The 17098-nt window shown below is 45.2% G+C and overlaps 2 protein-coding genes across 6 annotated transcripts in view; one reads left to right on the top strand and one right to left on the bottom strand.

The window, feature by feature from the left end:
• Positions 1-96: 96 nt before the first annotated feature.
• CYB5D2 (cytochrome b5 domain containing 2) lies at positions 97-6463 on the top strand. Of its 2 annotated transcripts, XM_086858943.1 has the most exons (5): positions 115-297; positions 857-1187; positions 1420-1560; positions 2094-2280; positions 3548-6463. In XM_086858943.1, the coding sequence occupies exons 2-5, from the start codon at positions 965-967 to the stop codon at positions 3762-3764; spliced, it is 768 nt and encodes a 255-aa protein (XP_086715069.1). In that variant the 5' UTR covers positions 115-297; positions 857-964; the 3' UTR covers positions 3765-6463. The 2 variants fall into 2 exon arrangements, with proteins under 2 accessions (XP_086715068.1, XP_086715069.1); XM_086858942.1 differs by having other exon boundaries at positions 97-1187.
• Positions 6051-17098, bottom strand: part of ANKFY1 (ankyrin repeat and FYVE domain containing 1) — a 31926-nt gene continuing 20878 nt past the window's right edge. For all 4 annotated transcript variants that reach the window (XM_086858920.1, XM_086858919.1, XM_023939104.2 and 1 more), the window contains exons 16-25: positions 16665-16783; positions 16162-16318; positions 15020-15220; positions 13617-13793; positions 13053-13200; positions 12692-12782; positions 12217-12341; positions 11856-12002; positions 11267-11357; positions 6051-10283 (exon numbers count right to left, since the gene is read on the bottom strand). In XM_086858920.1, the coding sequence (XP_086715046.1) occupies positions 10151-10283; positions 11267-11357; positions 11856-12002; positions 12217-12341; positions 12692-12782; positions 13053-13200; positions 13617-13793; positions 15020-15220; positions 16162-16318; positions 16665-16783 (1389 nt within the window). In that variant the 3' untranslated portion in view covers positions 6051-10150. The remainder of the gene's footprint in view (positions 10284-11266; positions 11358-11855; positions 12003-12216; positions 12342-12691; positions 12783-13052; positions 13201-13616; positions 13794-15019; positions 15221-16161; positions 16319-16664; positions 16784-17098) is intronic.

Raw genomic sequence — 17098 nt, 5'->3', positions numbered from 1 at the left:
CGCCTTAGTCAGCAACTTCCCGCCCGCCGCACCTGTCAGCGCGGGGCCGCCACACCGCCGTAAAGCGACACCCGAGCCACATCGCCGCAAAGCGACACACCGCCGTAAAGCGCCACAGCGCTGCCGCAAAGCCCCGTCCCGCCGGCCCCCGGGACAAGCGGTGGGAAGAGAAGGGTCCAGCGGGGGAACAGCGAGGATGGAGCGGTGTGGGGCAGCTCTCCCGGGAGGATAGGCTGCGGGACCTGGGCCTGGTTCGTGTGGAGAAGACTAAGGGGCGGATTCCGTTAATTCATAGAGGTATCTCCAAGGGGTGCCAGTAGGGCGGTGCCAGACTCTCTTCAGTGGTGCCCAGTGACAGGATCAAGAGTAATGGCCATGAACAAAAACACGACAAATTTCACCTCAATATGAGAAAAACTCCTTGACACGAGTGTGGCAGAACACTGGGACAGACTTGGAGGCCATGGGAGTCTCCCTCTCTGGAGAAATTCCAAATCCACCTGGATCTTCCTGTGTCACCTGCTCCAGGTGACCCTGCCTTGGCAGGGGTTAGACTGGGTGATCTCCAGAGGGCACTAACAACCCTAAAGATTCTGTGATTGTCCTTATGAACAACATCATTAAGAAGAAATTTTTCCCGGTGAGGGTGGTGAGGCCCTGACACAGGGTGCCCAGAGAAGCTGTGGCTGCCCCATTCCTGGAAGATTTCTAGGCCCTGTTGGACGGGGCTTGGAGCAACCTGGGATGGTGGAATGTGTGGCCGTGTGGAAGAGCAGGGGGTGGAAGGAGATGATCTTTGTGGTGCCTTCCAACCCAATTCATATCATGACAGTTTCCGTGACCCGCTGCCGTAAAGCGCGCCCTCGGGCCGGCCGTCCCGCGTACGCGACGCTAAACGTGGTTGGCTGCCACGCTGCCGTGCGGCGAGGAAACTGTCGTGCAAGAGCAGTGGTGTCGCGGCGCGATGTGGCGGGGCGCGGCCGCGGGGTTGCTGTGCGTGGCCGCCGCCTGCCTCCTGCACCGCGGGTTCGAGCCCCGCGCCCGCCTGCTCAGCGCCGCAGAGCTGCGCCGCTACCGGGGGGCGCCGGGCGAGCCCGGGCTCTATCTCGCCCTGCTGGGACGGGTCTTCGATGTGGAGCGGGGCCGCAAGCACTATGGGCCAGGCGGCGCTTATAGCGGGCTCGCAGGTACCTGCGGGGAGGGCGGGCTGGCCTGGCCTGGCTGGGGAGGGGCTCATCCCCCGGCTGGGGGGAGGCAGAGCTCACCCCCTGTTTGGGGAACCCACTCCATGGCTGGGCTGTCATTCCAAGGCCGGGGTCGCAGCCCTGGCTGGGGGCTTCACTCCATGCCTGGGGGCTCATTCCCTGGCTGTGGAATTCTCTCTGTGGCTGGGGGTCTCACCCTGCTGGTGTCTCGCAGGCAGAGATGCCACCAGAGCGTTTGCCAGCGGCGACTTCACCCCGGCGGGGCTGGTGGACAACGTGGCGGGGCTGTCACCCCCAGAGCTGCTCTCCATCCACAGCTGGTTGAGTTTCTACAACGACAACTACGAGCCCGTGGGTAGGTGTCGGGGTGGGTGGGCTCACACAAGGGATGCTCAGCCCAAGGTCCTGAACCCTGCGAGGGACTGGCTGGAGCTGCAGCCAAGCCAGATCTTCGAGGTCTGCTTCCCTCCAAGGGAAAGTTTAATCGTTTTCCCACCTGGCTGTTGTCTCTGTGAGCAAAAAAGCATGGAGCCAGCCTGAAACCAGCAGGACTCGGGAGACTGTAGGAGCAGAGGTGCAGGGACACTCTTTTGGGGAATGAGGTGCGTGGGTGGGGATGGCTTCTGGGTTGTGCAGCTGAAACTGGCTTTGGATTTCAGATCTGTAATGAGTCTGTGCCTGAGCTTATCCTGCATGGATTTTATTAATAAGGGTAAACTGCTATGTGATGCAAGGGTTGAAGGGATGTAAGCTCAGTTCTGTTCTAAAATTGGGCCATGATGACATCTCCTTTTATTTTTGTCTTTAAATAACAAATTAAAACTCCTCCAGAACTATGCATTTTCCTTGCCTAGAAGCACTGTGGTCTTAATTGATCTCCTCTCCCAGGGAAGCTGGTGGGCAGATTCTACGATGAAAATGGGGCACCGACAGAAGCCCTGAGGGAGGTTGAGGCTGCCATTGAGGAAGCTCTCAAATTCCAAGCAGAAAGTGAGCAGAAGAAGCAGCAGTTCCCACCCTGCAACTCTGAATGGAGCTCTGCTAAAGGCACGCGGTTCTGGTGCTCCAGACAGAGGTAAGCTTGTACACTTTGGAGCAGAGCCTTTTTTTGGGTGCCCTGTGCTTTGTTCCTGCCTCTCCTGGCAGGAGGGGTGTGGGAAGATGTCCTGGCTCCTGCAGCCACCACACTCATGGGTAGGTGAGGTCTGTGACAACAACTGGAGGCTGTTTCCTCTTATCCTCTTACCCTGTCCCTTGTTCCCTGGGAGCAGACCCCAACCTTCAACTCCTATTATGAAGTTGTAGAGAGTGAGAAGGTCCCCCTGAGCCTCCTTTTCTCCAGGCTTAATTTCTTCTATCACACTGGAATCAGAGAATTTACCACATATGCACCTGATCCTCCTGTTCTCAGCAAAACAGGACAGAAATCCCAGTAGAACTGGGATTCAAACAGCTTCTGTCCCGCATCAGGAGTACAAACATTGACCTATGTTTTTGAGACAGTTTCACTGTGATACAACACTTTCACTTAAAACACATAAAAATGAGGTGAAGCTTTGAATAATCATTTCATACTTTCCTGTTAGTAGCTGTCTCTCAGCTTAGAGACTATTTTGTTTGAGGATGAAATAGTTTAACAGGCCACACTGCAAAATGCTTGAGCTTCATGAGCACTGTGTACCCCAGGGCTCTGCTTCTCTGTGTGACTGAGCTTGGGGACAGCCTTGGGACCATGTGGCAGTGACTTGTATAAGAAGCTTAAAAGCTGCAGTGGTTGGGGACCCGGCAGGATTTGGCCCACAGAGAGACACTTAGATATAAAGACACAAGACTAATTAGTTGGGGAAGTACTTTTTCTTCTGCCCCAGTTCTCAGAAATCAGTGTTTAGTCAAGGCACAGAGAGCCTAAAAGAGCCCAGACTAGTGGAAGGTGTCCCTGCCTATGGCAGGGGGTGGAACTGGATGATCTTCAAGGTCCCTTCCAACCCAAGCCACTGTGATTCTGTGAAGATCTGTGGTAACCTGTGAGCATTTAGATGCCTGCAGAAAAGGCATCTTGCTGTGCAACAGAAAGCTGTGATTCCTCTTCCAGCAATGGAAAGATGGAATGCAGGAGTTGGTCACTCTCAGAAGGGTGGAACCTGTAGCAGCAGTGGTGAAAGCAGGTTCAGGCCACAGGTTTCTGAAGCACAATAAAAAGGTATCAGCTGGGAGCAAAGTCCACCTCAGTGTTAGTTCTAGTTTTCCCAGATTGTCTTAAGTCTTTTTTGTAAGGATTCTCCATTGACTGGAAGCATTTTCATGGGTTTGAATTGTAATTTATTTTCATTCTCCATTCCTAGTGGGGGAGTGCACAGAGACTGGGCCGGAGTCCCTCGGAAGCTGTACCGCCCTGGCTCGCACGGGAGCCGCTGTGTGTGTGTGAGGAGCTCAGGTCCCCCCTGGGGCCAGCCACACTCCTCCCAGCACAGCGACAGAGGGGACCTGGATCACCCTCACCTGGAGCAGTACGAGGGCTGCCACCCCCTGGCCCAGCAGTGTGTCCTCCTCACGGGCTGACTGCAGGTGCTGCATTCCAGGGCAGTGAGAGTCCTGCAGTGAAACATTGTGCTTTGGGTGGGCAGCTCCAGCTCCATCCCTTCCACCTGTCTGTGGAAGGGAGCAGTAACAATCTAAACATGTTATTTGTGATGCTTTTTAACATATGGAGATGGAGTTGAGAGAAGGAAGAAACACCTCAGCCAGCTTTTAAAAAATCAAGTAACAGGATGCTTTCTTTATTTCTATGGGAAATATTTTTCCCATTTATCTGGGAACAAACTGTAAGATGCACAGCCTGAACTGTATTTTTGAACAGCTTTCTTGTGCAGTCAGGAAATGGATGTTTGTGTGCACAGTGGTGGGACAGTGTGCTGTGGTTTAAGGCAGCAAGCACAGGAACTGCTGCAGCATCTCTGCCCACACTTGATGCACAGTCCACAGGTCCTGCTGCAGGGCAGTGCTGATGCTCCTTCCCAGGCACCTGACTCACTCCAAAGTTTAAAGGTAGCAGGGAGAACCCTGAATTTCCTCTGCAATTAAGGTCCAGAGTATCTAGGAACTTGCGCAGTTTAGTTAGACACAAGCTTTATCAAATTCTTGGAGTAGAGAAGGCAAAGGCCAGAGCTGTATTTCCACATTCAGTGTTTACATTAAATACTGTGCCAAGATATTGAAGCCACCTATGAGGATTGGTGCTTGATATTAACCTCACCCTCCTGTTCAGTGATTCACCACTTTCAAACTTGTTCTGATCAGGAATGAGTAGTTTTAAATAGCTTTCTTTTTGTTGCCTGGGTGGCAACAGAACCATCCTACTGTAATCTGCCTCCTGTTTCCATTCTGGTATAAAACTTCCTCCCATCTGGTCTGTGCCTATCACACTATAAACTGAGCTGGATGTGCCCTTACAAGACCCAGCACTCTTAAAATCTATAGTTACTGTATCACAGCTAGCAGAATTCGGCACTTTGAACGACTCCCAGAAATGCAGGGCAGGTTATTACCATTTCTGGGTGGGAGGAAGGAATACCTGCACAGGGTTCAGGCACTACAAACCTCAAGCTGCAGGGAAGCAGTTGCTGGTTTTAATGGCATCTGCTGTTAAAATCAGTTTTGGTGTAGCTGAGCTTTGAGAGAACCACGCAGATCAAGGTCCAGTGGTGGCACAGGTCCCTGCTGAATTGTGGTCAGTTCTTCTCCTTAAGGCAGCTGCCACCTATGTGTAAGCAACTGTAAAGTATTTATAAACTGTTTTTTAGCTACCACCACCTCTAAAGAGAGGCCCAAAATCTAAGTGATTAGTTAATTAGCAAGTTTACTCCCTTGCAGTAGGACACGTTACAACACTTCCCACTGACAAAAGCTCAGAGGATGCTTCAGCTGCCAGGGGTGAAGCCACACAGCAACTTCAGTATGTACATGCTTGTTTTAACAGTGGGCACAGTGGGGGTTGTGGTTTTATTTTTGGGGTTTTTTACCTATCATCATCCTGAAGGGAAGCTCTTCCAGGCATTGCCCTGCTCTGCCAGCTCGTAGTGCTGGGGGTAGGATGTGTGGCAGAACTGAACCTCAGCCCCGGGCTTGAGCCATCTTTGGGGGTGGAGTGAGCAACTCCCTTCACATGATGCTGAAGATCAAGCTTTGTAAAAGGTGCAGGGAAGAGCTACAAAGCAACACTTCACTGCCCCCACAACTTCAGCCTTTGCCACATTTAAAAAGACACCACCACTTTAAAAAGAAATTGCATTTAAAGCATCTCCCCAAATAATTAGTGCCTTTTGAAGAGCTTTTTTTAAGCAATTTAAAAGTTGCAGTAAATTCCAGACTATTAAATGCTGTAGGAAGTAGTTTGTGAGGGCAAACCAGTCCCAGTGAAGGTGGAACACCTTGACCTTCTAAGCAAGTTTCATCTTGCTGCAACACTCAATCACTGTGCAGATGGTGCTGAGGGGATGGTTTTGATTGCAAGAGCTACACAAAAATCAAACTGCTGCAAAAAGGCAAGGCAGGAAGGGTGTTGGTTAAGTTAAAGTTAGTTGAAAACCAGTTCACAGCTTATTCCTCAGTTTAGTTTGGTAACACTGTGGGGGGAAGAGTGTCTTGCACTAGGAATAAGTCATCTATTAAAGCAAACAAGGAGACACCCTCACTGACCTGAAGTGCTCCAAGACTGTCATGCTTGTAACTCCAATTCAGCAGCTCAGCTGGATTCTCCTGGGGTGGAAAAGAGTGGAAGAAAATAGTGATAGCTACAGAGGGCTCAAGTCACCACAGACAGTGCTCTAATAAAGCTCACCATTCATCTGTACTTCAGTTAAGTTTTATTAATAAAAGACTAATGCATCACAATCTCACCCAGAAGCCGTGGCTGGGTTTGCTATTGCACTGAAGTTTTCCTTTTCCTGAAGTGAAGCTGCAGCAGTTCTCTGCTCTCCCAGGGGCCTGAGCTGCCTCCAGTACACAGCTGAGTACACAGAGTGTTAGTAACTCAAACTGATGAACTCCATGAAGCACCTCTGGCTCGTGGGGAGCTCGTGTTTGTTTCACAAGACTGATTATAGGTAAGTCTAGTATAAGGCATTCAAGATGACTACATGGTACAAACTAGAACACCAGACCTTGACAGCCAAAAGAACAGTTGTAGCAGTTCCACAGCATGAAAATGAATACCTGGACTAATTTCAGAACAAAGAATAAAGTTGTTATGCCCGACTGGATATTGTATCCCTGCTTTTCTTTGTGGTTTGTGAGTATAAGCTTGCAGAGGGGGAGCTGTCTCTACAGAAGCAGATACTTCCTTAGCAAGGTTTCACCTCACGATGCATCATCTAAGTTCTGCATTTTATTACAAGTAGAATCATTACACAACAAAGTAATGCATATTGGAAAAATACATTTTTACAACGACTCCAGACAAACATTGCAGATAAAATGCCATTGTTCTAAGACTTCCTTTTCTATTTCACAGAGGGTATTAGAAGGTTCAGTTATTTCTGTCACTCATACAAGCTTTGATTTTTCTAGAGACGAGTTTGCTGCAGTGACCACCTCTGCTGGTTACAAAAAAAGAGGACTTGCCTATTAACATTTGATCTACAAAACGATCCAGCCTTGGCCTCCCATACTGTTACATGTTAGTTTGTAAGCACTACATGAGCAGTTGGACAAGCTGTTATCTCCAGCATGGGAAGTCATTAAGGCATCTGTCAGCTTTTAGCCAGCAACTTACTCTGCTCTGTTAGTACCTTCAAAAGCAACATTCTCACTCCACTCAGTGGTGTGAAACAGTGACTGCACCTTTTACAGACAAAAAATTTCATCCAGACCACAGTTTGTGCTTGTGTAAGAGTGCTGGACCATGGTATTTGCTTGTGTAAGAGTGCTGGATGACTGCAATCAAAAGGAATCCAGTCTCAGAACAAAAAGCTGCAGCATGAACCACCCAACTTCCCATGCAGCCCTGCTGAAGTGCCTGAAGCCTCGTGTGACAGCAGCACTTCCAGGGACACAAACTCATTTTCCATCTAACCTTTTGTTCAATGCTTGGCAGACTTGAGTCTCGAGTTAATAGATACCATTAAAAGCAGGGGTAAGAGAGGTGGGGGGTTGGTAAAAACTGTATTATGCTACAAAAAGGGAAGAGCAGTTATTTAGAGTTAGAAATGTGTTGACCACCACTACATTACCAAGCGCCCCATTCACATTTGTACCCTGTAGTGGAGCATTGCCAGCAAAACTCCCAAAAAAGTCTCAGTGGTCTGAGAGTTGAGACCAACACTAGGCAGAGTGTGTGAGGGATTGAGTCCCACCAGTTGTCTGGTGGGGTCAACTCCTCAGCTGAACTAGGAAAGAATGAACTTGGGTTTTGGTTCAAGTTGTGAGCTTTTCCCCTTTAGCTCTGGCAGAAAGCTATTTAGAGTTGGCTGGAAGGAAACTATCTCAAAGGCACTTTAAAAGGATCAAATTTGCTCAATTTAGTTGCTTCAAATTTAACTAACACCTCAGGCTGTATTATTTAACAATAACCTTAGCTTTCCCTTCAGACTTCAGTAAGATGGGACACTACTGGCTGTAAACAGCAAACCAGGAGCACTACAGATGGGTTTCCCAGATCTTTCCCAGTTTTACAGTTATAATCAATATCCTGTTTTTTAGAAGAGCAGCTACCCAGCCTTACCTTGCCATTCAGTTAAGCTGAATTTTCACCAGATCCACATTTTCCATCATTATAAAGCTTGCTTATCTGTTAGAGCTGAGCTCCCTGTTCCCTTGCCCTTCCATCAGGGGAGCCACTGAAAAAGTGATGTTTAAATGCTTTGGCAATTACATGCTGTGCAGTTTTCCAATGAGGCTGAAGCCCATAGGCCATGGCCTTGGAAAACCCCTCCTCTGCACTCTCAGCATTCTGAGCACACTCTTACCTTTCCACATCACTTCAGCTCCAAACCAACAACATGTTATCATGGGACTACAGTCAAGACTTCTTTCACCAAATGCACTTTCCCTCTATTGTTATCTTTCACTCCTAGACATCTGCAACCAGTGACACCCTGAAATATCAGAAGTACAATGTTTTCCATCATCTCTTTCACTTAAAAACCCCAAACTGTAGACTGCAGTTAGCTGACACCATCAATTACTGTAGCTAACATTAACTGACACCACTATTTTCCCTCATTCACCTACACTATTATGCCAGAGATGCACCATTTCCATTAGTAACTGTGTTAGAGACCAGCTGTGTTACCCAAGCATTCTGTTGGAACATGACAACAGCAGACATCAAACAGTGAGGCAAGTTTGTATTGTCATCCATTGTTCTTCCCTAGTGGTACAGGGGTGATTCCAGTTACAATATGTGCATATTGGAAGATCAAAGTGCAGATCAAGTGAGACTTGATGTGACATTAATCATACAAATGTCAGCAATTACACCCTCCTATCCTCTCCTTGTACAAGCTTGAGAAAAACTGAGCAAGTCTCCTGTAACAGCAGCAGTCTGGTTCATCATCTCATCTTACTCTTTGAGACCAAGTCACTGCTCCAAACAGGGCAACACATCATCACCTGTCCACACTGTTCACTGGAGATAACAGTCATTAAAAAATGCACACCAATTCATGGAGTAAAGATGAGGAATGCTGAATAGAGTCTATACTAGCTTTATCTCTTGAAATAAAAACAGCCTTAAGATGGCATGTAGTTTTGCTTAAGTACCCATTTTTTCTAACTGAAGCCTTTGCCCACCAAATCACAAGCTGGTCTACCAGTCAAGTACTTTCCTATTTATCTAGACAATGTGGTGGTAGGTTTCCACAGATTCAGCATGTTTAAGAGAGTACAGCCAGCCTAGATTAAAATTCTGCAGCTTACTCCTAATAGGAAGCCTCCACGTACACTCACCAGCTGAAAATGGACCCAAGTTTAGTGTCTAGAGGTGCAGCACATTCTACATGTGGTAGGGTTACTGACTCTCCCACAGCAGTTACCAGGCCCCTTAAGCCCCAGGAAAGTATTACTCTCCCTCCTGGGATTCCTAATGCACTTCAGCATTTATTGCTGTACTGTAAGTTAGACTTCACCAGTTTTAGTGTTTCTCCTTTAACACATGCTTAGGCCTTTCAGCAAACTCATGGTCATTTATACGAGTGCCATGAACTGGAAGGACCAGCAACATAAATATGAAAGTGCAACAAAGACTGACAGTTCCAGCAGGCAAGAGCATTTCCTAAAACAATCTTGCACTTCTCTTGAACATGCTAAAGCTAATGAGTCATTTGCTGAGGAGGTATCAAGATGTGGATCTGCAATTCTGACTGCTTTGCATCAGATGTAAAGCTTTCTGTTGTAAGGCCACAATTCTTGAGCTATACTTAGAACTAACCCCAGGTCTGAAGAGTTTCTTGAACAGTGGTTGCAACAGCTCAGTTCAGCTTCACAAAAAGTCTTCTCTAGAGAAGGGGAACGTTTATCTTTAAGACAAAGCAAAGAAAGATACCTGGTTACCCTGAAACTTAATACCATCTCTACTAAGTAGCCTGAAAGCCACAGGACTTAATAGAGTTGCTCAGTGCAAAGCACCATGTTGAGGACAGACCTGTTTCATGCCGATTCAATCAGTATAAATTTCAGCTTCCATACCCCACTGCAATTAGAAGAGGGTCTAAATTCTTTTGTCACTTGGTTTCAACAATCCACTCTGATTCCTAGTGAAGTCTATCGCAGCCCGATACATTTACAGTCATACAAAATCATTTATACCAGAGTATATCATAACAGGGTCCTTAATTAGTTCAGTCTATTGCAGAAGACATGTATAGGCCTCCTCTTCCCTATCCAGAGGGCTTGTAAGCAGAGCTGCTGTCAGGAGCACTGACTGGGAATCCCTTTACATCCACAGCATACTAGGAGACTCCTCCCAGAGTCAGGACATCAAAGCAGATGTTGCAAACTCGAACTGGCTTGTTCAGATCAAATTTTATGATAGGAATCTCCTTTGTTGAGCACTTATGGCAGAGCAGGCGTCCACAGTGTCGGCTGTTGATAGAAGAGGGGTGGGAGAAGAGTGAATTCCCTTCTAATGAACACCAGGATGTTACTGTCTAACACTCTTTATCAATGATAGCATCATTAAATACACACCAACAATTAAAATGCTGATTGTCTTGTATCTTCTGATATTTGTCATGGAATAACTGACTAATGCCAACAGCACATGCTGGTTCTGTACTAGTGAGTCAGCTGGTACTGCTTCACCTGATGCATGTGTAGTTTCTCTAGCACACTGAGCTAAGAAAAATCTTAGTTTAACACCCTTCCAACCCAGCAAGTTTTGTACAAGTTCAGACTATTTAAAAAAGGCAGCTCCTATCTACACAAGAGCAGCTCATGTTCATCTTCAGCCATTTCCACACTACAAACAGATTCCCAAACCTGAGCTGTCAACACCTGCCCAAATCTGCCACCTCTTTTGGAGCAGGTCATCCTAACACTGTGGTGGTGGTGGGGTGCTCCCTCCTGTCTTTCCTGTGTAAGCCACAGCACCAGGGGCTGTCCTCTCTGAACCTCGTGCCTCCACAGGAGGCTCTCCCTGACCCACATCCTCTATGCAGGAAATAACCAAGTGCACCTTTGCCATCAAGTCCTGATAAATCACTGCCACATTTGCCATTAAACTTCTTTTAACTCACTGTCTTAATAAAACATACTGCTGCTCCTCTGTGGAGTGAAGTGCATCACACACTTTCTCTGGCAACTGGGTATTTAAATCCACTACTGAAATTTGGACATGATTTCTCATTTACAGCCAATCAGAATATTAAATGCACAAGCTGCTTAAAACATGATTTCAGTCAGACTACAAGTTCCTGATCTAAGACAGGATGGAATGTTTCAGCTGAATTAGTGATTATACACCTATCTTAACAAGGAGGTTTCCTAAACTACTGGAAGGAACAAGCCTAGCTACATTTGGGGTGGAATCCATTTCCTTATAAGCACAGCAAGGTGGCTCATATTACCAGTGATGCTTTCTTGTCGTGACTCCGAATTTGGCAGCACATTCATAGCAGTTGGAGCCATCACACCAGGGAGGTTCTTTTGTCAGCATATCTGTTAAGAGATAAAAATGTGAAGGCAAAATGGGCTCAGACACCTCCTGAGCACACTAAACCTGAAGGCTTTTTCCAGTTCTAGGCTGCATTCAGTATAACTGAATATAACATTTAGCTACTCTTACAGGAGCTGGAGTCTTGCTTGTAGATAGTCTATAGTTGGTTTCCATCACATTGTCCACAGCAACTGTACAGCACCAGTTAAAAAGCAGTGTCTGTGTTTTAAGCTACACAACTAAGACTACACAACCAGCCTAGAGTTTCCATGCCTATCCTTCCAGAAAAAGCAGCATCTAAAAGTCTGCATTGTCCAACTTTTCAGCTAATCACCAGAAAAAACAGTATTTCTACCCTGCACTGACAGCAATGCAAAATTCACAAGTTCCTCCTCTCTGGAACCACTGTCATATAAATCAAATGTCCAGAGTTCTTTCCTCTGAAGTATTCTGGAAGCACAAGCCAGAAATACTTTCCCAGCATAGCAAGTGGTGCTTACCCAGCAATCTAAAGAGAAGCTGTTTTGTAGCAACTTGGTAATTGAAGATATTGACTCCTTGGTTATTGTTAACTCCCAGGCGAGCCCCAGCTCTCACTATTGCACGACACAAGTTAGCATTTCCCTTCATGTAAGCCAAGAGGAGCACTGAAAAATAAAAGCCAGACAGTTCCTTGCTAACAGAGCAGTAGATTGTGTTACATTCAGTCCAGACAGGATCTTTAGTTTTTAAGTTTCCATGTATTGTGTGCCTCCTACTGTATTTAGCATACTACTGTCCATTATTCCAGCTTTAAAAGTGACATAACACAAATACAATTGAAGTGACTTCCAAGTTTAATAGCTGCTGAGTCTCACCTACCTGTGTTTCCTTCAGCATCAGGTTTGTCTAGAGGGTATTCTGGCATACACTCCAAGAAGAGGTCACAGATGGCTGCTGCATTATCTTTCCCATATTGTCCCAGAATATGCATTGGTGACTGGCCTCTGGGGAAAAGAGTTTGTTATCCTGATCAAAGTCTGCTTGCTACTGCAGTTACCCATCCAACTCTCCTTGCTTTCAAGCTTGACTTGAACAATACTGCATCTCAATACCTCGGTACATCATACACAACTCCCTACTTAACTTCCTTTCCTTGGTGTATACATATAATTTGCACAGAATTTAGACACAGCATCATCTGCACACTTCCAAATTTATGTATAAATAATATAATACATATTAATTGTAATTATTATAATACAATGTTTTAAAAAACCAAATATATATATTTTAAGCAGCATAATAGCACATATTTTGAAATACAAAGTGGTTCTTTAAGGCTGTTAATAATTACCTGATATTAAAGGCTTCTGCATCTACATTGCACTCTGTGAGGAGGACCCGGATGTTGTTCAGACGGCCATGCATCACTGCCAGATGCAGAGCTGAACAGTAAAAAAAAAACCAAGACAAAGAAGGTTCAAGACTCTGAGTATCAGCAATGATTACAGCTTAATAACTAAAGGAAACACCCTCCTTCCACTTTCCCAACCCTCCTTCTCAAACAACTCCTTTGATCTGCTTTGATTTCCTGGATTTTCATTCTTCCACCTTTGCAGTGCAAGCCCAGTCATAGCGAGCTCTCTGCCACTAGGAGACATCATTAACAGACCAACTGAAGTGTTTTGCATTTACTTGTGTAACTTGAAGTTTACCATTATTTCCATTTTCATCTACAGCTGCAAAGTCTACTCCATTCTCCAGAAGGACTGAACAAATGGTGGGCAGGTCTTGCTGGGCTGCTAAGTGAAGAGCAGTCTGGCGGTGCTTGGTCAGTTCATTCACCTGGGCACCTGCAAGCAGCTGTCAGGATGAAAGGAAGAATATATTTCAAAGATGGTTTCAGGGCTATTTTAGCCAACAGTTTATTTCTGTGAATGAAGCACACAATACTCTACTGTACAGAGACACTTCTAGACCTCCAGAGTGTATAAAATTTTATCATTACTGAGCTCCTATAACTTGTGTTCGTGTTCAAATGTACAGAAAAGGCAAGGAAAGATTCTTTAAATTGAATCACACTGCCTAGCAATTGCCACAAACCCAAGGTGCTCATGTGAAGGCTACTGTGGTAGCTCAGCTAACAGTACAAGCTAAGGGAACTTTCTGTTTCAGAAAGTGTGGTGCAACTTTGATGTGATTTATCAGCCTGCAGGCACTGTGCAGTAAGGTAGGGTGTACATTTTTAAGCAGAGGAACGGTGACTGTCCAGCACACACCAGATTGCGCACAATAATCTCCGAGCCAGCCTGCACTGCCAGGTGCAGAGGGGTCAGTTTGGAGGCGTCCTGGACCCGAGAGTTGACATTGGCCTGCACGCTGATCAGGAACAGCACGCTCTCGATGTCCGAGTTCTGAACAGCCACATGGAGGAAATTCCGACCTTTATTATCAACCTGTGGCAGAAAGGGCACGTGAAATTAATTTATTATTCCTGTAGAACAAGGTATTTCATGTAGCAGGACATGCTTTCACTAAGAGACACTTGCTCCCTCTGCTTGAACTGCAGAATCTTGTTCCTTTCACTGGCTGACATTAGAGACTTATCTGATAGATGTGACTAACAACCAAACTGAGAAATTATCTGCTGCAACTGCTCAGTCCAGTCTGCCTCACACTACTTTATTTCTATTTTATAACCTTGTCATTTCTTGACCACACACTGGAGAGTACTGTTAGACAAACAAAAGGTTAACAGCTGCTGTGGTTAAGTACTGAGCAGCAGTTAAAACAAACTCAGTTAAATGAAACAAGCTTGAGTCTATCTGGCAGTTAATCCAGGCGAAGGAAGCAACGTGGAATCCTTCCACACTGACGTAAAGTGTATTCACAGAACCACAGAATGGTTTGGGCTGGAAGGGATCTTCCAAGGATCATCCCCTGCCTTAGGCATGGACACCTTCCACTATCCCAGGCTACTCCAAGCCCCATCCAGCCTGGCCTTGGACACTTCCAGGGATGGGACAGCCACAGCTGCTCTGGGCACCCTGAGAATTCAGGTTTTTGGCTTAATACCGGGTACATGTTCAACTTTGCCTTGCAGCTGATGTTAAAGCATATTTAAACTGGCTGTATTTGTAACTGTGTCTTAGATATATTACAAGAGCTCTCTAAGCACTCAGATATTTTACTAGTAATTAAACTTACACAGGATAGGAAGAATCTCCTGAACAGCTGCCTGAAGTGTCACACCAGAAGCCTGAAGATACAGTTGGAGGTTTTATAGTTCAGCAGGGCAGCATAGCATCTATTATTCAGTTACTTTAGGTCAGGTTTTCTGTTTTGGATAGCTTTAGGAGAGCTGGGTAATAGATTAACTCTGTACTAGTCCAGCACAAGACAAGAGTAGTGTTAGAATTTTCTCCTTATACACACATATTCCTGTTTCTCAGTTCAGTATTGAAAAGATAAGATTTGACAAGACACTAACCCTTAATGTTCTTAGACATATCACATACACACCTACAGTTTCCTAATAAATCCTGCTTATGAGAATTGGCATCTGGCAAACAGATTGCATGTAAAGCCACCAAAGGATAAACTAGAACTGGTTTGTGGAGCAGCTGTTACCACAAACTAGTGCAGTAACAAAACCAGTATGGTTTGAACACTTCCAGCTTACCTGCTCTGCAGCTCCTGGTTCCCTCTTCAAAATTGCTTCAGCTGCTTTATTATTTTTATACGTCATAGCACAAGCAAAGGGAGTCATTCCTTGCCTGTCACGTACATTCAGCTTAATATCTGGATGTGAAATCATCAGCTGAATGATAACATTATGTTGGTTGCTAATGGCAACATGGATTGGAGTTCTTCCTTCTGCATCCTAGAAGGAAACCAGGGTTTGTTATATATATACTCAGTAGTACATAAATGCTTCCCTAATTCTGAAGGGTCAAGAAAACTCAGACTTTAGTCCTGTGACCTACCCAGCTTCCTTTAGCATGGGCACCAAACAGCTGCAGGGCAAGCTCAAACCCACAGAGTAAGAAAAGCAAATTGAGATTTGTTTCTCCCAACAGGTTGACCTCAATCCTATGCTATTACAGCCTTTTAAATAACCAAAACATCTCCCATTTAGTCAGTCATTTTGGGGGCAGAGTTTAGCATTCAAATTTAATAGCAAAGTCAGCTGAGGTGTTTAAACATTTGTTTGCATCACACAGAAGTTTACAGCCAAAGCTACTTTGTCACTGTGTTTTGTGATTAGTTTTAATGTCACTTTCAACAGCATCAGGACCTAAAAATGTTATCCATTCATTTCTTTTGTTGTTGTTTACAAAGCTGTTTAAGAATTACTGCAAAATCAAAAATGAAGTGTAACTAATAGTTACAGCACCTCAGTTTACTCAATAACAGAAGACATTTCCCAAACATGCTAACAAAGTAGAGTATTCTGGAGTTTTACACTGTAGCTGATTTAATGATTAATGGCAGCTGTGCTCCTGCCTTTAATTCACAGTAGGGACAGAAGACACTGAATCCCACTGTTACACGAGAAAACTAACATTGCAGTAAGTTTCCTGTATCATTTTTTTCCAGCACAGCTTCCTGAATTAACCACCATATGGGCAGATAAGCACCGGATGTGGTAAAAAGGGACAGGAGAGAAAGCAGAGCTGCACCCAGTCATTGCACTGGCTCAGCTCTGAAAGCAAGATTTTCTTTTCTCTGTCAAGCAAAATACACAGCTGAGAAGAAAGTTTGTTTTTAGTACGTTGGAGGCAAAGAATCTACTTTAAAAAACTGCATTATTTGTCCACATACCTGAGCATTGACATTGGCACCAAACTCCAGAAGGCACTGGATCACCTCCTCTAGTCCCCAGCAGGCTGCCAAGTGTAGAGGTGTCTGCCCATCATGGGCTTCCTCTTCTCCTTCTCCATTTGGGCCTGGCTTTCTGGGACTATTCACATCACACCCACTAAAACAAACACAGTGCAGTCAATTTATAATGTTTAATCCAGATTCAAACTGCTTTAAAAAAGGTGACAGAAAAGATTACAGAAGCTGATCCAGCAACTGCTGATACATTCTACAAAAGCACAAGTTCCTGGTTTTGGTTTGACTCTTGTCATCAAGAACATGTTGCTATTATAGAAAATGGAATGTGTCTTTAGGATTGGTCAAAATTCCACAAGTGTCACCCACCCAGCAAAAGCCTAAGGAAGCACGTAGTTGTTACTGATTTAAGATAGCATTCAATTAATTTATTCCAGGGACATCCCTACATGCATGTTAGAAGGTTTGTATTTTGGAAGGGGTCTGACCTGCGGATAAGGAAGCAAGCAATCTGTTCACTGTTCTCATCAATAGCTCTGTGGAGAAGGGTTTGTGAGCAGCCACTTGGTCCTGACCCCCAACACGTTGCATCACAGCCATGCCTAACCTGGAAGGAGAAGCCAAATGACACAGTGAATGTTTTTTTTCAACAGGCTCCTACTACAGTCTCTGACTGGTGCTTCTGGAACATTAACCCCAGAGGTAAAAATTGAGATTTTTATTTCTTTGTCTATTCTTGTGACAGTCACTGAATTTCAGGAAGGTACTTTAAAGTCTTCCAGGACAATACTTTATTGGTTTACTGTGTAATCCTTAGTTAGGTGGTAATTATTAACAATTTAAATATTTGTCCATGTATTTTGATAGACAGATCTAAAGCAGGTTTGACTAGTCACCTCACTTTCAGCAATGAGAAGCAGCT

This window comes from Cyanistes caeruleus, chromosome 21, assembly GCF_971803275.1.
Source record: "Cyanistes caeruleus chromosome 21, bCyaCae1.hap1.1, whole genome shotgun sequence".
In the NCBI taxonomy this organism is placed as follows: Eukaryota; Metazoa; Chordata; class Aves; order Passeriformes; family Paridae; genus Cyanistes; species Cyanistes caeruleus.
Note: the sequence above shows the minus strand (reverse complement) of the source record. Positions and strands in the feature narration are given on the sequence as shown.